General features: G+C 37.4%; 1 protein-coding gene and 1 pseudogene across 1 annotated transcript; both read left to right on the top strand.

Annotated features, from left to right (window-relative positions):
* The first annotated feature begins 2,848 nt into the window (after positions 1-2,848).
* On the top strand, positions 2,849-8,047 carry LOC127634768 (DNA replication licensing factor mcm4-B-like; annotated as a pseudogene).
* Positions 8,048-10,386: 2,339 nt separating this feature from the next.
* On the top strand, positions 10,387-22,457 carry LOC127634769 (ubiquitin-conjugating enzyme E2 variant 2-like). Its single transcript, XM_052114446.1, has 4 exons — positions 10,387-10,441; positions 13,940-14,088; positions 15,718-15,843; positions 21,609-22,457. The coding sequence occupies exons 1-4, from the start codon at positions 10,426-10,428 to the stop codon at positions 21,753-21,755; spliced, it is 438 nt and encodes a 145-aa protein (XP_051970406.1). The 5' UTR covers positions 10,387-10,425; the 3' UTR covers positions 21,756-22,457.
* Positions 22,458-22,776: the final 319 nt, after the last annotated feature.

The raw sequence follows: 22,776 nt of genomic DNA, 5'->3' as shown, positions 1-22,776 counted from the left end.
CCAGCTGCACAGGACATGTCGCTGTTCTCCAGTCCTGTGGCCCATCGCTCTGGTAATGATCCATTATCACATTCGAGATCAATTAGTGTTCATAGGAGTATGATTTCATATTCAACAATTCGTTATCTTTGAACTGAAGCATTTATGCAGATTCTTAAAGGTAATTTGAGACCAGTCTAATGAAGATTTCTAAACATCTGGATTTCTTTCTTTCAGTCCTGCAGAGTGAGATCGATGCAAGTTCCCCGCTGATGTACGCACTCCCAGCTCCATGGTCGAAGGAACTCCCCGAGTAGAATACGCGGCACTCCGGCCCATCAGAGGGCTGATCTGGGATCAGTGTGGAAAGCTCCGCAGGTTGACATGCACTCAGAACTGGTGAGTGAGAGCCTTAAATTAGTTAATACATTTATACATTTACATTTATGCATTTGGCAGACGCTTTTATCCAAATTACAGGGACAATCCCCCCCCCCCGGAGCAACCTGGAGTTAAGTGCCTTGCTCAAGAACACAATGGTGGTGGCTGTGGGGATCGAACCAGCGACCTTCTGATTAACAGTTATGTGCTTTACCCACTACACCATCATCACTCTGTAGATTGTCACACAGATAGATTGTCTTTCATGTATTAATTGCTTCATTTCTCAACTGGTGGCTTGTGACTAGTTATCGAGCGATATGTCGCCGAGGCCGATAAATTGGTCGTTATTCAGATTCTTTTAATTATCGTATTGGCTGATACATTTTCCTGTTTGGCCGATTTGTTTCTTGAGGGTGCTGAGAATCGCCTACTTGCACATGAAGCGACTGAGACTTGTAAACGTTTCGTTGTTACATGCCATCATGTTACTCCAGTAATAGACTGGTGTGCAACACAGTTTCATTCAAACGGTCCGCATATCAGAGTCACGAAAGACACGTTTGTGCTTGCCTGTTTCGTTCTCCCTCTCTCTCCTCACAAACGCCAATGATCGCTCTGCTCACTGTATCTCTGGAACGCGCATAGGTCAACCGGGCTTTCCTCGATTTCGTAGCGCAGACCGTAACGCCGACGCCACCCATTTTAATTCTTGTGAGATTTTTCTAGTTTAAAGCGCTGTGGAGGAAGTCAAACCTTTCAAACCGTTAGACACCCCTGACATTTTAACCAGCACTGATGAGGAAAAGAGACAACACTGTGTATGCGCCACAAAAAAGGTTATTCAAATTACACATTATCAACCTTACTCAAATGATTCATGATTTTACAATAGACACAGTGTCTGGTATTTTGAAAATGTTATAGTTAATAAAAGCATTTTTATTACAACTGTGGCTCTGTATTTTTGCCAATGTGTGAACGACTTGTAACGCAACTTAAAAAATTAGCCCTTCCCGGACTTCCTAGGTTGCCTAATAAAGCCTGTAGACTGATTTTCATGTGAAGGGAGCGGGTCGCTTTTGCCAGGAAAATCCAAAGGATGTGACGTTTATGCACACTTCCGAGAGCCTTGCCTCAGACAGTAATAGCTATTCAACAGCGACAACAAACTGCAACACTAGGTAACGTTATCTTAGAGATTAAATCCAGCAAACGTCCGGCTCCCAGCACAACACCGACTCCTACACAAACTCAGAGTAAACCAAAAAAACATTTATCTACCGAGTACCCTCTTGCTAAACGGGAACGTGATCGTGGTCGAGCGAAAACTAGAGTGAACATCGGCAGAGCATTTGATTCCTGGAGGGACCTTCGTTCGGTTTTGGTGATCAAAACAGACCCTGAATTGGCGTTCTTCTTATTGGACCGGTAAGCTTACATAACAGCAAAGCATGTGAAAAATAGTGCCATAAGGATTGATCTGTGTCATTTTAGCTAAACTACTATAACACATTAAATGAATGCTAGACAAATGTTCAAGATGATGCAAAAAGCTCCATTCATTAGTGTAACGTTACTTGGTTGTACAGAAAATATATACATTATATTATTAAAAAACAATAGCGCATCAATATATCAAAATGACAGTTGTGATGGAATCACATTAAAACTGAATTGTCTCAACATATTTGTAATGTACAGTCTATTTTATAAACAGCTACGGTCATCATCCACCAAATTTAGCTAACCGCTATTGATAAAGCTGGCTAGCTAGCTAATGCCAAGTTAGGCTATCGTATAAATGCAGTCAATGTATCACGCAAAGAAAATGTATTACTTCAAACTACAGTCTCGCATAGTCAGACCTATATCCACACTTTGTTTTAGCCCGGTTCCAGCTCTGGAGAGTCGAATATAATATACCGTCTCAAACTTTGCACTAAAACAATTATAACTGTCATTTTAATTATGCTACCTCATCTGTCAGCATGATGCCGGTGAATCACATTCAGTCTCTTTGTACGTTACGTCATTGTTTTGGCCGATGCTCACTTCCCTATGGAGTGTGTGCACAAGCACTAGCAACAGGTAGCTGGCTGCAGTTCACTTAACGGCAACCTGTGTCAAAGGTTTCTGAATTTTACATTCTTGTGAGATTTTTCTAGTTTAAAGAGCTGTGGAGGAAGTCAAACCTTTCAAACCGTTAGACACCCCTGACATTTTAACCAGCACTGGAAAAGAGGGTCAGCCATGAAAGTTTGTCTCAAGTTAAGAGTAAATATGTTTTTTCCCCCCCTAGCAAAGTATCTTAAAAGGTGACAACAGATATTTGGTAATGTTTCTTTTCCAGGATGTGCATTAACCTCTTAAACTCTACTAACCGGTTGGTCTGTGGGTGGGGATAGAATAGAATTTCAAAAACTGTGGCCAAAAAATGCACCAGAGTTGAAGAGGTTAATAAAAGTTCTGCTTCTCTTTTCAGGGCATCCTCTTGCAGTTATTCGGTGGAACCCGTAAGGACTTCACTCAAAAGGGGTCGTGGAAACTTCCGTGCCGAGATCAACATCCTGCTTTGTGGTGATCCGAGCACCAGCAAGTCCCAGCTGCTCCAGTACGTGTATAACCTCGTTCCATGTGGGCAGTACACATCCGGGAAGGGTTCCAGTGTGATGAAGGATCCAGAAACCCGACAGCTGGTACTGCAGACGGGAGCGCTTGTGCTCAGCAATAATGGCATCTGCTGCATCGATGAGTTTGACAAGATGAGCGACAACACACGATCAGTGCTGCATGAAGTTATGGAGCAGCAGGCGCTCTCGATTGCCAAGGTGAGGGAAAGAACCAGGTAAAAATCTGAAGGTTTTACTTGTAGTTGTTCTGAGAACGATTACGTTTTTGTTAGAACAGATAATTAGTGCAGTTTTTATGTACTAGGCTGGAATAATTTGCCAGCTCAACACTCGAACCTCCATCCTCGCAGCAGCCAATCCAGTGGAGTCTCAGTGGAACACAACACCAAATCCAGAAACAAAACAACAATTATGAGTAGTGTTCAATCATTTACTAAATCAAATTGCTGACATTTTACCCAAGATATTATTTTCATATTGTAAAAGTTTTAAATGGCTGCTATTAGATATGCTGACTTGCTCTATGTGAGGTTTTCCCAGGATGTGGAATTATACAGTATTAAAATACAATTATTATATATTTTTTTAATAAAAGAGCAACTGAAAGCAACTTTACAGAAAATCAGCTGTAATGTCTGTAATGTGTTAACCTGAATGACCAACAATCCTGGAAACATAATGAACAATTTGATGGAATAAAATCGGACTTTCTGTAGCTTGGTATTATTTAAAATTTCACAACTTAGTCCTGCTGTCCCCATATGAGGACATCCCATTTTAAAGAAAACTATGTACTTTAGAATTATTATTATAATTATTATTTTTTTATGCATGATTATTAGGTGCTACTAGTAACAAATCAGAACGGTAAATGGAAAATGCACACTACAGGTTGAGTAATAAAACAAAACAAATTAAAGGTGCTGTAAGTGATTTTAGCATTCTGAAGCTTTCATGTGACTGAGCCGTAGGATCGGGAACCGAATACTTGTTTTTGTTCAAAGCCGGTTCCATTCTTTGAAAAATTCAGGAATCGTATGATCTTTGTGACTTTCGGTTCCATTAACGGTTCTACAGTGTGAAATTTCCACCGACGCGGCTGCCGGCTGGAATACCGTCCTGAAATACTCTTGACAGGTTTTCCAGCAGTGCATTTCTGCAGCAGCGCTGACCTCTACTGACTCTACAGCGTAAAACACACAGCTCTTCCAGTGTATTTGATTCCCGATCATGAGCCGGCTCTTTTGAATCTACAGAGCGAAACGTATGGACTTCCGGTGTAGTTCGATTCCCGAAAGAATTATTCAAAGGAGCAGGTACTGTTGAATCTACAGCGCTTCCGTTTATAGTCCGGTATACAAGTAATCTTATACTGAATTGTCATTTATTTATGTCCAACTCAAAATGAAATAAGAACTGTTTAAGTCCCACTAGCCTGAAGTATAACATTAGGCTACAAAACACATTCTAAACTGTCTCTGGAAGTGTTATCGGTTATTTAATGATCAAGCAGTGTACAGATTGTTCGTATGACAATGTATAATTAAAGATACAAAAGTTTTGTTGAATTTTGTAAAAGAATAAATGAATGAATGAAATATGCCATCACATTTCTTGTTGGTTTAGATTTGTTTAAAATATAATTAGGATATATTATTGGATTGCAATTGTGTATCTAAAAGTCTGCAAACACACCTTTTACAAGAATTGTAGGCTATTGCATTTATTTCTGATTTGATGTATCTGCTCTGTAGAAGCCTGAAATGATCTCATTATTTGGTTACAGGCAGTAAATACAAAAAGAATTGCATTTCTCATTTCCAGATAATTCTTTTAAAAGAATTACTGGAATCGTTACTGGAACTAAAGGAACTGGAATCATTAAGAGGAACCGGATTCCTTACGATCCCATCCCTGTAGCCACGCCCCCACATTCCAAAACCCCGCCCTCCAAAGGTAATTTTGAGAGCAAAACCAAGCAAAAGAGCTGCATTGTTTATTCCTGTGGCTTTCAAATTCAACAGTGGCACAATATCGCCCTCAACTGACAAACATTATGAATCATAGCTTCTATCCACTTCAAATACAACAGTAAATAAAAAAATAAAATAAAATTCTTGTCATTGTGCAGAGTACAGGTACAGAGCCAATGAAATGCAGTTGTTTTCGCATATCCCAACTAAGCTGGGTTCAGAGCGCAGCGTCAGACATGAAACAGCGCCCCTGGAGCAGATAGGGTCAAGGGCCTTGCTCAAGGGCCCAACAGTGGTATCTTGGCGGTGCTGGGGCTTGAACCCCCGACCTTTCGGTCAGTAACCCAGAGCCTAAACCAGTGGTGCTCAGCGGTTGAGACTGGCTCAGTTTGAGAACGATCAAAATGATTGACAGGTGAAAAGCGTCAAAGACATTTGTCTTTGCTGTTTACAAAGTCTACAGCTGTCACAGCGACCGGTGAGACATCTCAGGACATTAATATCTTTAAGGGAGTAGGAACATTTTTTGCATACTTTTCCATGAAAAAAAATCACATACAGCACCTTTAACTTGAATATAGGTTTGATTTAATCTTCCTGATGCTGGACCCTCAGGATGAGGCGTATGACAGACGTCTCGCCCATCACCTGGTGGCTCTGTATTATCAGAGTGAAGACCAAATTGAAGAGGAATATCTGGACATGGCCGTGCTGTCATTCAGCGTGCTACATCGCTTTTGCTCGAACATCTGTCCACCCCAAACTTTCTGAGGAGGCTAGTCAGGCCCTAATTGAGGTATATAGTATAGATCAGGGTACCTGTTGTATTGTAGATGTATTTAATGCTGTATTGCTTGATATATGTTTAATTTGTGCTCTGTAGGCATATGTAGACATGCGCAAGATCGGCAGTGGGGAGGGGTATGGTGTCTGCATATCCCCGTCAGCTAGAGTCACTCATCAGATTGGCTGAAGGTCACGCTAAAGTGCGTTTCTCCAATAAAGTTGAGTACATCGATGTGGAAGAAGCCAAGAGACTTCACAGAGAGGCACTGAAGCAGTCTGCAACTGATCCTAGAACAGGATTTGTGGACATCTCTATCCTCACCACAGGTATGACGTGGAGATCTTCTACAAACAAACCGTTCATGTTTGGTCTTATTTATTTAGTTTAGTGTATCTGAAGGAGTGAAAGAAGAATAAGATACACTCACCTAAAGGATTATTAGGAACACCTGTTCAATTTCTCATTAATGCAATTATCTAATCAACCAATCACATGGCAGTTGCTTCAGTGCATTTAGGGGTGTGGTCCTGGTCAAGACAATCTCCTGAACTCCAAACTGAATGTCAGAATGGGAAAGAAAGGTGATTTAAGCAATTTTGAGCATGGCATGGTTGTTGGTGCCAGACGGGCCGGTCTGAGTATTTCACAATCTGCTCAGTTACTGGGATTTTCACACACAACCATTTCTAGGGTTTACAAAGAATGGTGTGAAAAGGGAAAAACATCCAGTATGCGGCAGTCCTGTGGGCTGAAAATGCCTTGTTGATGCTAGAGGTCAGAGGAGAATGGGCCGACTGATTCAAGCTGATAGAAGAGCAACTTTGCCTGAAATAACCACTCGTTACAACCGAGGTATGCAGCAAAGCATTTGTGAAGCCACAACACGCACAACCTTGAGGCGGATGGGCTACAACAGCAGAAGACCCCAACGGGTACCACTCATCTCCACTACAAATAGGAAAAAGAGGCTACAATTTGCAAGAGCTCACCAAAATTGGACAGTTGAAGACTGGAAAAATGTTGCCTGGTCTGATGAGTCTCGATTTCTGTTGAGACATTCAGATGGTAGAGTCAGAATTTGGCGTAAACAGAATGAGAACATGGATCCATCATGCCTTGTTACCACTGTGCAGGCTGGTGGTGGTGGCGTAATGGTGTGGGGGATGTTTTCTTGGCACACTTTAGGCCCCTTAGTGCCAATTGGGCATCGTTTAAATGCCACGGCCTACCTGAGCATTGTTTCTGACCATGTCCATCCCTTTATGGCCACCATGTACCCATCCTCTGATGGCTACTTCCAGCAGGATAATGCACCATGTCACAAAGCTCGAATCATTTCAAATTGGTTTCTTGAACATGACAATGAGTTCACTGTACTAAAATGGCCCCCACAGTCACCAGATCTCAACCCAATAGAGCATCATTGGGATGTGGTGGAACGGGAGCTTCGTGCCCTGGATGTGCATCCCACAAATCTCCATCAACTGCAAGATGCTATCCTATCAATATGGGCCAACATTTCTAAAGAATGCTTTCAGCACCTTGTTGAATCAATGCCACGTAGAATTAAGGCAGTTCTGAAGGCGAAAGGGGGTCAAACACAGTATTAGTATGGTGTTCCTAATAATCCTTTAGGTGAGTGTACTCTGATTTATGTTCAATTTAATTACCCAATTTATCCTTAACTGGTCAAGTCAAGTGGTCAAGAATCATATGCAATCATATGCAAAGTAGTGTGGATCTGATGTTTTTGATTGGTTTGTTGGACAGGTATGAGCGCTACAGCGCGCAAGCGTAAAGAGGAAGTGGCCCAGCCCCTGAAGAAACTTATTCAAGCAAAGGGCAAAACGCCAGCTATGAAGTACCAACAGCTGTTTGATGATCTTTGTGGCCAGTCAGAGGCTGTAAGCATGATATATTGTTTGCTCTTTTTCATATAGCTAATCTAATGCATAAGCTTCTCTATGTTTTGCTGTCATTTGATGTAAATTGCTTGCTTGTTGCCCAATTTTTACAGAGGGAAACCAAAAATATCTATAAGCTTGTAATATTTAACAAGCGTTGTTGTCTTCCTGTTTCAAGCCATCACTAAGGACATGTTTGATGAGGCACTTCGGACACTTGCTGATGAAGATTACCTGACCATCACAGGAAAGACTGTCCGACTGCTTTAAACACACCTTGCTGCTTTGTTATGTCAATTATTCAATTCTGTGTCTCTAGAGCAATATTTGTTAATAGCAATGATATGTATGAATCATTTTCTGGTTACAATAAATACGTTTTGTTGATCAAAAGAAGCCTTTTATTTCTTAAAAATAACTGTATTTATAGTTTCTACATGAATGCTGTTTATATATATATATATATATATATATATATATATATATATATATATATATATATATATATATATATATATATATATATATATATATATATATATATATATTCATCCGAAGCAAACAGTACACAAATACATTTCTATGCATTTTGTTTTATTACTGTTGTGAAATAATAGTTTGGCTACGATAACCACATCTATTCACTGGCCCAAATGAATCAATTGACTTTTTTATGCAATACTTAATTGATGTCATTAAAGATTCAAGGAATGGCTTAAAATCAATGTATTAGCATTTGAGAGAATATTAGCTCAATCGACATTATTTGTGGCATAATGTTGATTTATAGAAAACTGAATTTTCTTTAAAATAAAAAAATAAAAAAGTGACAGTAAGGCACATACAATGGAAGTGAATGGGGCCAGTCTGTTGACATTAAAATACGAATTGTTTTAAAAGTACAGCCACAAGACGTAAAAGTATGTGTTAACATGATTTTAGTGATGAAACCACTTACTAACCCTTACTTTCTTTGTTAAAAATGTTCAACTTGGTTGCCATGACAATAGTATGTCAACAAACTTTAAAACCATTTAAAATAAAGATTTAAAGATCTTCACAGCTCAAATAATACATGATTTTATTTATTATTATTATTTATTTATTTTTTTACAGAAGTAATGCTAGTGTTTTTATAAAATTTCAAGCTTCACATTTTTGCTTTTTAAACCCTCAAAAAATTGCCCCATTCACTTAAATTGTAGGTGCCACACTGTAACCTCGATTTTTTTTTTTGTTTTATCAGAAAAGGATGGATGAGTAGAAATTGTTTATTTTTTTGGTCATCAGCATTATACTATATATGCTGTAGATTGGGCTTAATTTGTATTGAACCCAGAATATTCACATTGTAATGCTTTTGAGATACAATGTTCTGCATTGATTTGGTTTTTGTAACTTTTAAGCCCAGAAATAGTTGTGTACTCAATTTTCTGAAGTGTATCTGTGACTAATGGGACTATTCTGCAATTGCCTAAAGTATTATATTGCTCTCAAAGATAGATACTATTCTATCAGGCATTACAAAACTCAATAAAGGCGGAGATTATAATTTTTTTTCCAACTCTACTTCCCTGTTAATTTGTTATTCAGTTTTACTAATAATAAAAAAAAAACTTTATAGAACGTTTAATGTTTCTTTGCAAAGCGGGCGAGTTTACTTTTTTTTTTTCTTCTTTACCCGTTTACATGTTAAAAGTGTCATGATGCGTTTCTCCTCGATGGTTTTTCAACACTCAACAGAATAACACAGGCTGCATGAATATGATAAATAATTACTGCAAGAGTTACATTTACATACAGGTGCGAAGGGGCTTCAACGTTTCTAAATTGTACAAATAAAAAATACATTTACATATTCGTCTCTGGCTTGCAATATTTCAAACATGTTCCTTTCATACATTTTACGAGGGTGAAATCCGTTGCCTGCCTGTTAACATTCAAGATAAAAAATTATAATAAAATAAGTGAATTGTAAAGTATTTGTCTTTGTTTGAATAACTACTCAACCCTACCTTACACATTAATACTGGAAAAAGAGCCCCATTGGTGTAAAAACCCTAAGTCATTTTACGGCGGGATTTTGAATGATGACCATTCACGGTAAATAAGGGCTCCGCCTCCCTACAAAAGCCAATTTAACCACTGTATAATTAATAATCAATATAATTATAATTCTTTAGTCTTCTAGACTAGTGTCTTTGCACGGGTGCCACGCCCCTTCCTCACTTCCTCTAACACTAGCGTTGTTGACCAATTGTTTTTCATTATTATTATCGAATCGATTCGTTCGGACAGTTACTTTCAATGAATCAGTTAAAAACGATCACTCAAAAGTATCACCAGAAATTCCTACGTGAAACTTCTTGATTCACTTTTGTAGTCAAATTGTCTCTCACTTTATTGATTACTGATTAATCTTGGTAATATTGCGTCAATTGTGTGGAGTCTAGTTTCAACATTTGCTATGGATCTAATGACATAATTAACACAATAATGTTCGCGATTGTATTACTCATATAAAACAATGCTTATTATTTGTATTATTATATATTAATTATCAGTATTTATAACGAAATTGTTCCCACTTCTAATAATCTGTCTTTTACACATTTTGCGAATGATTCGACCGAATTAGTACAACGGCATAAAAGAACGACTCGTTTGTGAATCGGGCATCGCTATCCAGCACCGCTACAGCTGACGCATTAGTCACCTGACCCGTCGACGTCACGCTATCGTGCGCTTTTGGATTCGGGCTGGAGAAGATGGCGGCCTCCTCAGGTTTGTCTCACAATCTCTTCAATCCTCAACTTGTTCCGCGGCAGTATTTTCATAACAGAACCGCTAACCCCACGCTTCACAAACCCATATAATTATCTGAGAGGTTTGCGGCGCTCAAATATCTTTATTTACTTCACTTAACACAACTGTGTGTGTATTAGCATCGAGCTAACGGCCCTCAAAAATACCTTTCGTTTAAAAATAACACACCGTATATTTTATATAATCATTCATTTAATTTTTATGGGCATGTATCTAGTTTAATTATGCTCCTCTATGATCAGAATATATAATTTAAATGCTATAAATATGGAGTTGGGCGGGTGTATCAGTGCTAATGTGAGGCGAGGCGGAGCGTTGACGCGCGTGTTGCTGCTGTTTCCGTTCAGTGTCATGACAAAACGGGCCTTTAACTGATGTCTGTGTGTCAAAGCAGATCCTGAGCAGGTTAACAAACCTTTTACTGAGGCGTTTAATCATGTTAAATATCATAGAACATTAGAAAATTGCGATTTGTTGTGTAATAGGGATATTTAGGCGCAAATAACGACACTCCTACAGTGATGTCGTTTCCATTTAAATATTGCATTTAACGTGTATTTATGAGTATATAAATAACATGAAGGTATATAATAATGTCCGACTCATTTTAACCATGGTCATTTGAACCATTTATTTATATATATATATACATACACACACATACACACGTGTGTGTACACTCATTGGCAGCCAAAAGTTTGGAATAGTGTACAGATTTTTTTTTGTTTCGGAAGGAAACTGGTACTTTAAACCAAAGAAGCATTCAACTGATCACAAAGTATAAACAGCACCATCACTATTTGAAAAAGTCATTTTTGATCAAATCTAGACAGGCCCCATTTCCAGCAGCCATCACTCCAACACCTTATCCTTGAGTAATCATGCTAAATTGATCATTTGGTACAAGAAAATCACTTGCCATTATATAAAACACTGCTGAAAGCTATTTGGTTCATTAAATTACGCTTAACATTGTCTTTGTTTTTGAGTTGCCACAGTATGCAATAGACTGACATGTCTTCATGTCAATATTAGTTAAAAAAAGAAAGAAACCGCTTTCTCTAGAAACTCATCAGTCAATCATTGTTTTGAGGAATGAAGGATATACAATGCTTGAAATTGCCAATAAAACTGAAGATTTCATACAAAGGTGTGCACTACAGTCTTCAAAGCACAACTGTCTCTAACAAGGACAGAAAGAGATGTGGAAGGCCAGATGTACAACTAAACAAGAGGATAAGTACATCAGAGTCTCTAGTTTGAGAAATAAACAGCTCACATGTCCTCAGCTGACTTCTACCCGCTCAACACCAGTTTCATGTACAACAGTAAAGAGAAGACTCAGGGGTGCAGATATAATGGGAAAATTGCAAAGAAAAAGCCACTTTTGAAACGGAAATACAAAAAGAAAAGGTTAAATTGGGCAAAGAAAATATTGGAAAAGATTATGGATCTTTACCCCATTGAGTTTTTGTGGGATCAGCTAGACTGTAAGGTGTGTGAGAAGTGCCCGGAAAGACAGTCACATCTATGGCAAGTGCTACAGGAAGTGTGGGGTGAAATATCACCTGAGAATCTGGCCAAAGATCTGCCATGCTGTCATTGCTGCACATGGAGAATTTTTTTTTTTATAAGAACTCTTTGAAGTAGTTTAAGAAGTTCTGAACAAATTGTAATAGCAATTTTTCATGTTATTAATGTCCTGACTATACATTGTGATCAGTTGAATGCCACTTTGGTTAATAAAAGTAAGAATTAATTTCCATAAGATCAAAATCTGTACTTTATTCCTAACTTGTGGCTGCCAGTGTGTGTATAATATATATAATCCCATAGCTTTTGCTTCAGACACTCACCACGACATGTAAATCTTCCCTCCACTTTTTCAACATCAGAGTTTTTGTATTAAAAAACAAACTGTTGATGGCTCGTTGGCATCTGACTGCACAAGTTACAAACATTGCACATTTGATACCTTACAAGGAGATAGGACAGGGTTGATTTCTCTAGTCTGAATCTAATGTGCACACATTAATATTATTATTGTCTCTGGTTGGTTAGATTATTTTTATTTAAGGTTTCCACTGGGTCAAAACATCAAATGTTCCTCAAATAAGAGGTTTGCCTTACGAACTAAAAAGGGAATCTGATTTTGCTTTTGTATTGAAATGTTTGTCGTCATTCTGATATTCTGAGTACCAGTATGTTTCTTTTGTTGTTATTCTGGCAGTGCAATGCCATTTGTAGTTGAAAAATAACATTAATGAACATTTATTATTTCTTCAATATTTTAGCTTAACTTTAGTCATAGACCTGAAAAAGGTCAGGCCGATAAATTGGCCATTGTTTGGCAATTTGTGGTTCTCTGCATTGGTCGATAACTGTGCTCTCTTAACTTTCCTTGTGTCGGTTCCAAAATCTACCAGTTGATTTGTCAATGGATTGTCAGCACATTCTGTTTTTGTTGTGTTTTTCCAAATTAGAGTAAATATCGCATTTTTAAACAAGTGTTTGTTTCTCTTTAGAAATAGTGTACATTTGCTTTTGCTAAACTGTTTGGTTTATCAGCATTTATATCTGCTCTCCGGATATCAATGAAAAGCCCACATCGGTCGACAACCAGATAACATGCATACAGTATAAGTGAAAGTGTAAATGGTTCATGGACAAATAAGGTTTAATTTAAAAATTAAATCTAAAAAAATTAAAAATGAAACGTTTTACAAATATCTTTAATTTTTGAATAAAGTTATCTTACGTTTACACCACATGACCTGAATAAAATGTGCCTTTTTATAAAAATGTCAAAATATCTGATATTTTCTTTAAAGCTTCACACTCCAGTCATGAGGGTCTAAAAGGCTTTGTAAGGCAACCTACATGTTGATTACACCACGTGACTTTGATGGACAAAAGTTTTTCAAACGTTATTTATATTTTAAATGGTTGTTTCACTGTGGTATTTAATTTATATAACATGTACTTTTTTTTTTTTTTTTTTAAGAATTCCAGCTTTTAATGAGAATTAAAAAAATACTTTTTGTTTTTACCAACTAAGACTTTATCAATGAAATTGAAACATCGTTGTGTGTGAATTAAATGTAAGTATTTTTGAATGACTTACTAGGACGAAAAATTTGTATATTGTCATTGACCCATATTTCAACTGCTGTAACCATTTTTCACTGTTTTATCACTCGTGGAGTTCACTTAAATAGTCCTGCAGTGTGGCAGATCAGTTTTTAAAAATGCTAATATTCCAAACAATCTCATGTAAAATTAACTGTATTATCAAAATGTTGTTTAAAGTAGTTTTAGCAGAAGTTTAGCTTCTGGTAGTGCTTGATATCATTTTATTTACTCCACTGCAAATAAAACTATAAAAGTTTAACTGACTGCTCCTAGAAAGACACTGTCTTGTTTACTTGTTTATGAATGATCTTTTTCTTCTTGCAGGAGTTAAAGTTCCTCGTAATTTTCGTTTGTTGGAAGAGCTTGAAGAAGGGCAGAAGGGTGTTGGTGATGGCACAGTGAGTTGGGGTTTAGAGGATGACGAGGACATGACGCTCACACGGTGGACAGGGATGATCATTGGACCTGCGCGAGTATGTTTTCACTTATTAATCATATTAAATGCGACTGCAACACTGATGACTAACTTTTTTGACAAATTACTACTTTATTGAATTGTTAATTCTGCCTAAGCGGTGACCTGGAAATCAGGCTTGTATTTTAGATATTGCATATATCAAACTCCTTTACTAATTGGAAGCATTGAGCACCAACGTGCCTCCATCATACCATCCAACCTTATTCTTGAAACATTCACTATTTTAAGTATGTGAAATGTTAGAATAATAGTAGAGAGAATGATTTATTTCAGCTTTTCTTTCTTTCTTCGCATTCCCAGTTGGTCAGAAGTTTACATACACTGTGTTAGTATTTGGTAGCATTGCCTTTAAAAACTTGGGTCAAATGTTTTGGGGAGCCTTTGTGATGGCCACTCCAATACCATGACTTTGTTGTCCTTAATTAATTTTGCCACACATTTGGAGGTATGCTTGGGATCATTGTCCATTTGGAAGACCCATTTGTGACCAAGCTTTAACTTCCTGGCTGATGTCTTGAGACGTTGCTTGAATATATCCACATTATTTTCCTTCCTCATGATGCCATCTATTTTGTGAAGGTCCCTCCTGCAGCAAAGTGCACCCACAACATGATGCTGGCACCCCCATGCTTCACAGTTGGGATGGTGTTCTGCTTGCAAGCTTCTCCCCTTTTCCTCCGAACATATCAATGGTTATTATGGCCAAACATTTACATTTTTTGTTTCATCAGACCAGAGGACATTTCTCCAAAATGTAAGATCTTTTTCCCCATGTGCACTTGCAAATTGTAGTCTGGCTTTTTTATGGCAGTTTTGGACAATGGCTTCTTCCTGGCTGAGCAGCCTTTGTCGATATAGGACTCGTTTTACTATGGATATAGATACTTGTCTACCTGTCCTTTGCTGTTGTTCTGGGATTGATTTGCACTTTTTGGACTAATAACATTCATCTCTAAGAGACAGAATGTGTCTTATACCTGAGAGGTGTGATGGCTGCTTGGTTCCATGGTGTTTATACTCACGTACTATTGTTCACACAGATGAACATGGTACCTTCTGGGATTTGGAAATTGCTCTTAATGATGAACCAGACTTCTGGAGGTCCACAATTTGTTTTCTGTGGTCTTGGCTGATTTCTTTTGATTTTCCCATGATGTCAAGCAAAAAGTCCTTAAAATACATCCACAGGTACACCTCCAATCCAGTACACAACCTATCAGAAGCTAATTGTCTAAAGGCTTGACATCATTTTCTGGAATTTTTCAAGCTGCTTAAAGGCACAGTTTATTTAGTGCATTTAAACTTCTGACCTACTGGAATTGTGATATAGTCAGTTAATTTAATTTTTTCTTCTTCAGGAATATATATATATTTTTTTATCAGCCATGTCATGCAAGGTAAATTAATTGGTCAAAAGGTGTGGGAACCCTGTAAACTCTTTGGTCTTGTTGCCACTAGCATGATCTAAAGTGGAACAAAAATCTATTAAATGGAACACTGCTGCTTCCTGCTTGAGTAGCTTCATAGTTTCATAGGTCTGTTTTCTTTTAATGAGTAGTTCAGTTCACGTTTAATTTACCATTTGAATTTCAGCTCTAAATTTTGACCTTTTGTTGTTTTTCAGACTAATTACGAAAACAGGATATACAGCCTGAAAGTGGAGTGCGGACCTAAATACCCTGAATTACCACCGACTGTTAGATTTGTAACAAAAATTAGCATGAATGGAATAAATAATTCCAATGGGATGGTAAGTGCAATCATCTTTATAACACATCATTTTGAGCATCCTCTTAATTTGGTCTAAAGTAATTTGCAACAGCATATTGCCAATGTAATTAACTGAATTTCAATGTTAAATTGTTATATAAAATAATAATTATGTAATAATGATGCAGAAGTGCTTTCAGAGTGACATCCAATGGTAATTGGGTCAGTATTGCTTTAGTATGGCAGAGGAGGGAGCATTTTCCAGAGTGCATTATAAAAAATTCTAACCAATATTTAATCTAAAACACTTCTGCCGAAGTGGTTTGAAAACGGGATGGAAAAGAATCCACTGTAAAGTAGCAGCTGTTTATTACATCACAGATGATTGTCCTATCATTGAAACCTATTTGGTCATAGTTATTCTTAAGGTTTGGTAAAAATGTCATACACTGGGAAATTGAGTCACAGTCTTTAAAATCCATGATCTGAAGATTATAAATTTTTTTGATAGAATTATATTGGTAAGAGTAACTAAATTCCAGCTCCTGAACGCTAGCTTGTTGGAACAATTGCACACTACCATAATTATTGTAATGCTCCATCAATTCACTACCTACTAGGTACATTTCAAAGGGGAAGTTTAAGAAGGTCACCCTGCGAAAGTGGAGAGAAAAAACATATAGCCTGTTTGTGCATCTCTTACAAAATGTGTTGCCCACAATTTAGCAGTATGCTGTTGTCACACTGACTTGTTGGTCCTGGAAAAGGTTTAGGATGTTGAAATGTTACAGAGAAACAATTTGTTTCATAGCAAGCATTTTTTGCTCTTCCAGTTGAAACTTTTGTCTGCTTTAGCTTTTTTTTAACCTAAATCAATGTTCTGGGTTCAATATATGTGAAACTCTATCCACAGCATTTGTGATATAATGGTGATTTAACACCTGAAGAAATTTTTTTTTTTTAAAAGCAAAAATCACTGTTACATTAAGACACAAATGCCCTATTTAGACGGCAATTGTTTCTCAGGATGACGTCTGTAAATGTAAATTTTCATGGCTCTGATAAAACTCATGCGTTCGTATGAAAATTAAATCACATAGGAAAAGCAAGGCTTTTTGTTAGATCACATGATTGCAGTTGGCCTTCAATCCTCAAACTGTGTCCTCTGTATTTGTGTTTAAATATGTTTGGAATTACGCTAAAGTGAAAATAAATTTAAAGCATGAGGGAACCGCGCCGCGGACATTTACAATGCACATATGAGCGAGCCAAAGCTCTTGCAAAGAGCAATTAAACGAATCAAACTGTAGGGACAAGACTGTTTATCAACGCATCCAAATAAATCTGTCAATGGGGGTACGCATGTTTCTTCACCTACATCTCTTCAGTTGCGCCGCTTGCACGCTCTCTCCTAAGCGCACGCAAGGAGATATAGAAGCCACACATATCAAGGACAGTAAAGATAGTTAAAATGAAATTTGAGTAGCTATGGTAAAAATGGTTTTCTTACGTTTTATCTATCAAAATGACTGACATCATTTGGAATTATCTGTCAGTGTTTCGACAATCTCAAAAGTTTACGTGAACTGGCTCTCATTTTTCCTTCTACTTCGATTTCCCACTCACTGTGGTGGAGTGGCGACATAATTTATTATTGTGAATTATTTAAAACATTTCTGTTACACAATCCAACTTTCACAACTGTAAATTACTGTCAGAGCTGTTACCACGTGCAGTGCAAACGTACGGCACTTGGCAGTGGTCAAAGAGGATTTCCAGAACGGCTTTTGGATTATGTACAGTAATTAAATTGCTACGGCAAAAAAAAATGTTTTTTGGCCGTGAATTTTCTCGTGGAAGAAAAACACATTTCGGATTCGGACAGCAATAAAATCACTGACCACCCCCTGTAAATACTGGAATTACCTCACATTCCCATGTAATATAATTGCCAAATATGGCTTTACAGTGCAGATTAATTGTTCCAGAGGGTTTAAAATCAGAAATGTGAAGTGTTATATTGTTGAAGCACTAACATGAATTTATCAAAATCATATTTATTTGTGCTGTAATGTTCTTTAAATCGTCCTTTTTGAGGTGGGACTACTTTCTAAGTGAATGAAGTTCTGGTTATCTGTTATTGATGTAGTTCCTGTCAGTGAAATTTGCTCCTTGTAAACCGTTCTTTACAGATAGTTACGTCATCACTTTCAGAAGTAAAAAAACGTGCCTTGAGTTACCTGCATTCTGCTTTATTCGTGGTGCTCTGTCAAGCTTTTTTAAGCGTTAGAACTAGCACTGTTGATTTATTGTGTTAATTGTGATTTTTGATTTATATAAAAAATAACGCTTTAACTAAATTAATCATTCCCCCGGGCCATAATAAGGAATTTTCCTACCATCGTAGCAGTTTAAGTTTGAAGTACCACTTTTATGTTTATATGAATCTCAGTCAGCAGAGGGCAGTAAGCGCAACTCTAGCTGTACAGGCAATGCATTGCTGTTCACACAACAAACCACTTAAGACATCTCAAGAGGACGCGTTCTTGCGTTCAAACAGCTTGAAGCGCAACTCTGAATACAGAGGTCTCTAGGCTGCAGAGGTCTCCTATTTGTTCTTGTATTGCAAGTTTCAAACTACATTTAACTTGATGCAGCGCACCAAAAACGCTGTTATTATGCAATGCTTCTAAAGTGATATGTTCAAATCATCCAGAATAAAATGAAAACATGCACATAGGGATGTCCTTAGAAAATCCCACCTAGACTGTATTTTTGGATCTAATGTTCATTCCGATCTAGCTTTGGAATAGGAACAATGCATTCCCATGGGGCTATTCACGCTGGGTCCGACAAATCCTCCCCCGACAATTATTTTTTTTTCTCTGACTGCAATGAAAACTGATCGAAGAGAGAAGAGTTTGACATTTTCTTCGGAGGTGCTGCTGCACAATCTAGCGCTTTGGTGGCGGTAACCAACTGGCAAACACAGGTGCTCTTTTACTCGTCTCATGCGCAAAAACTCTAAATTTAATGCTAGAATGCAGCTAATAATAAAGCTGATACCTCTTATAATATACTGTACCTGGTGTTATGTCTTAATGCACATTATTTAATGTGTATGTTACTTTGGCTTTAAATATGGCAGTGAGGTTCAGCAATTCGTTTGGCAGGCATGAAAACTCCTCACCTTTCGGCGAATTTCGCCGTTTTAAAAACAAAATGGGTCACCTACGTGACTTGTGCAGATCCGATGAAAAACATTGGGGGGAGGGGGGGTGTTGGGGTGTGTGTGATGTATCTATAGTTACCATAAACTTCGCGGCTTTAAATACCAATCATCATTCCTAATGCCGACTGACAGCCAATCCGAGTCAGAGAGTACGGCAGAATTTTTTTCAAAGTCACACCGCGAATCTGACAACTGGACACACTGCCGAACAAAGACAGTTCTGCACGTCGAAAAGCAAGCCTGAGGTAAGTTAGCTTACAATGTTATTTGCATTCTCTATGGGTTCCGGAGGGCTCGCGACTAACGTGCTTTCATACAGTACGTGACCTTAACTTGTGCAGCGATTGGTGGAAACAAATATACCTCTATTAATAATATTTAACGAAGTGACTTCCAATAATTTCCTCAGTGCATAACTTACTTGATTCCACAGACATATTCTCCATCTGTAAATGTTAGAAAGTTATGCAAATATTTCCATTTTGCTGTCATGAGTGGCGAGCCTTCAGCAGGCTAAACTTCCGTGAACGAGCATGCGTGCCTGAACAGACGGAGCGTAATAGAATAGGAGCGTAATAATTCTGACTAAAATATACATTAACACTAAATAATAAATAGATTTTGCTAATATATTTGTTGTTGAATATTTGTTGTTGATGGTGAACATAAATGTGCTAGAGAATTTCAAACCTACAAGTGTATTTCTATGATATCAGTTTTGTTTTTATTTTCATTTTAAGTTTAGTAAATTTTACTACTTCTTTAAAAAGCATTATTTTGTTTTTAGATCGTAATGTTTGCAATGTTAGTGTAATGTGATTTGACCCCTTTTTTGGATAGACTGAAAGGTTGCATTCACTGTTTGTTTTCATAGCCTTCAATATGAACATTGTTTGTAGGACAATATTTACCAGGATATGAATTTTTTTTTGTTTAAATTAAATACAGATTTAAAAAAATAAAATAAAAGAAAAGGAAAAAAAAAAAGTTAAATACTGAGATTATACCATCGCCATTTAGCCCCAAAATTCAGATTTCTTTGGCAATTGCCCAACCCTAACTTATGGCATGCTTTAAATGCTGAATTTCCATTTTTAGCGAAGCAGTAGGCTAATGATAAATTAACAATTATCCGTTCTGCATTAATAATTCAATTTGTTTGAGCCTGGAGCAGAAATGCTCCCTTGCGAGGACTGTTTTTACGCCCGCGGATACGGTTCTGTGCGCTCGTGCTACATACACGCACCTGATTAATTAAAATGTGCTATATACAGTATATATAATGTCGATTGGATTGGATTTTTTTGCTGCCGTATTCTTCTCACCTTTTTTACCCCTGACCAGTTTTCATGCCTGGTTTGGACTAAGCTCATAGTAAACTGGGAAGACTCTTCATGTAATAGGCTACTTTACTAAGAGTGTAGACAAATTGCCAAATACCGCTGTTTTTATAGCAAGGGTAAAGTAACACGACATATTCCTATAACAGTGCACTTTTTGTCACCACACACAAGAAACTCTGAATTCAATGCTAATACGCAATAAAGACCACGAGGATGTGTCTTAATATTATTTATAATTGTTACATCATATTTTATGCTATACCTGTTTTACTTAATGGACATTATTTTACGTGTTTATATTACTGTATCTTGTGTATCACTGTATTTAAAGAACTGGAGAAGCTGGATTTGGGAGTTCGTTTGGAATATACTCTAAGTAAAATATGTGCATAAATATAATACAGAAGACACCGGACGAATGCAACAGCACTTTTTCTCCGCTCAGTTGCACAAAACACAGATTCTATATTCCTCAAAATGCATCAAAAACATGGAAAGAACATAATGAAACAGTTATGCCAAATTAGGTGAATAAATGCCTGAACTGCATTTAAAAACATGAATAGCATTCATTGAAAGCTCCATACATTAAACTAGAATAAATATATTTGTAAAATAGTGATTCCGCCTACTGGTGTTTTTCATTTTATTTGTTTTCGGTCTCTGTGTGAATAGACCTTTCCTTGGCAGTTTGCTTTGCAACTTTGTCATAAATTTGGTGTGAATAGGCATTATCTCAGACAGATTGATTAATTGCAAAATAGATTGGTGTGAACTGTAGGGCAATGTGTTAAAGAGGATCACAAAGCAGTCGACGTGCGCGTGCATCGAATGTGTCCATATGGGATCGAGAAAGAACAGCACACGGAACAATTGAGTATACGCTAGCCTTGTGTCTTGTGGCTAAACTTTGGAAACAATGCACACTTCAATGTTTACTTCTCACCCCATGCGATTCCATTGTAACTGCGCTATTGTAACTGTGGTTGTTGCTTTAAACTATTATGTCACAGATGCTATCGATAGAGCTGAACTAATGGTAATGAACCCAGAACATTCTTTTAATAAATCCGTTTATATGAATGTATTTTTGTGGCAGATTACTAGTGCAACATAAACGTACTGTAGCCATGTTCAAATGAAGTATGCAACTCCCATATTGAGCCAATCTGTAACTACGTAACTCTCCTCTGCATGTCCCCTCCCTTTCTTTCTCCTCTGTCGTTACAGGTGGATGCACGTAGCATACCAATTCTAGCAAAATGGCAAAACTCATATAGCATTAAAGTCATTCTTCAAGAGCTAAGGCGTTTTATGATGTCCAAAGAGAATATGAAGCTTCCTCAACCACCGGAAGGCCAGACATACAGCAATTAATTGTAAATGATTATGACCCTCTGTCTTAAACCTTACTCTCTTAGAAATGTCTTGTAAATCATCAGAAAACAAAACAAAATCATATATTGCTCACTCCACTGTCAAAACAGTCTCCTGCAGGAGCAAGATTGGACATTTCTAATAGTTTAGCTTGAGAAACAAAGAAAGGAAAATGTCTATAATGTGTTGGCACCATGTTCAATTGTATTTTAATATTGCAAGTGCACAAATCTCTTCCAGTAACATTACATCAATCACAAGCTTTATGTTGAACTGAATCCTGTCTGCATAGACGCAGAAGGCATGTTAGAACTGTGAGGTTTATATTGATCTATACATTTTAAGTGACTGGACACCAAAACAAACAATTAGGATGCATCTATGACGGCATGCGTATTAAAATGAAAAAGCACCTGAAGTTGTTTGTTAACTGAATTTATATTCTGTGTGTATGTATCTGAACCCCTCACTGATAATATTGTTAAGGGTCCTAAAAGTGTGCCTGTAGTCTACTAGTAGTATCACACGGGTGGGAGTGGTTCTGAACTCTTTTTGTTTTTATTTTTAATGTCTGTATTTGACACAATGGCTGTTTGTTTCAGCGCGAAAGCTCTTGACTTGTACACGGATGCTTTGTTCTGTTCTCAAATCAAACCACGCACTTAACATGACAGGTGCATTAAAATGTGACTCTCCAATCCACTGTCAGACTCTGTTTGTATGTCACCACAGAAATATGCTGAGATGTTACAAAACGGCAAACCCTTGCCATTCAGGCTCGAGATATATTCAAATCGCATGAATCATTTGATTCAAATCACACAGCCTTACTCACAGTGATCGTACAGATAATTGTATGCCAAACTAAACCTAAATGTTACAGTAAAAGCTCAAAGAGATGCATTTCATGCCAGTGCCAATTAACTGATCAAGACAATAAATGCAACTATTTCTTAAAGTGTGTTGTGGCGTATAAAAGGTAACATCCTAAATGCATGTATTACGTTTTCCTTTTATTTTG

This window comes from Xyrauchen texanus, chromosome 42 (assembly GCF_025860055.1).
Source record: "Xyrauchen texanus isolate HMW12.3.18 chromosome 42, RBS_HiC_50CHRs, whole genome shotgun sequence".
NCBI classification, from domain to species: domain Eukaryota; kingdom Metazoa; phylum Chordata; class Actinopteri; order Cypriniformes; family Catostomidae; genus Xyrauchen; species Xyrauchen texanus.
The sequence above is the reverse complement of the archived record's forward strand: the minus strand, read 5'-3'. Positions and strand labels throughout refer to the sequence as shown.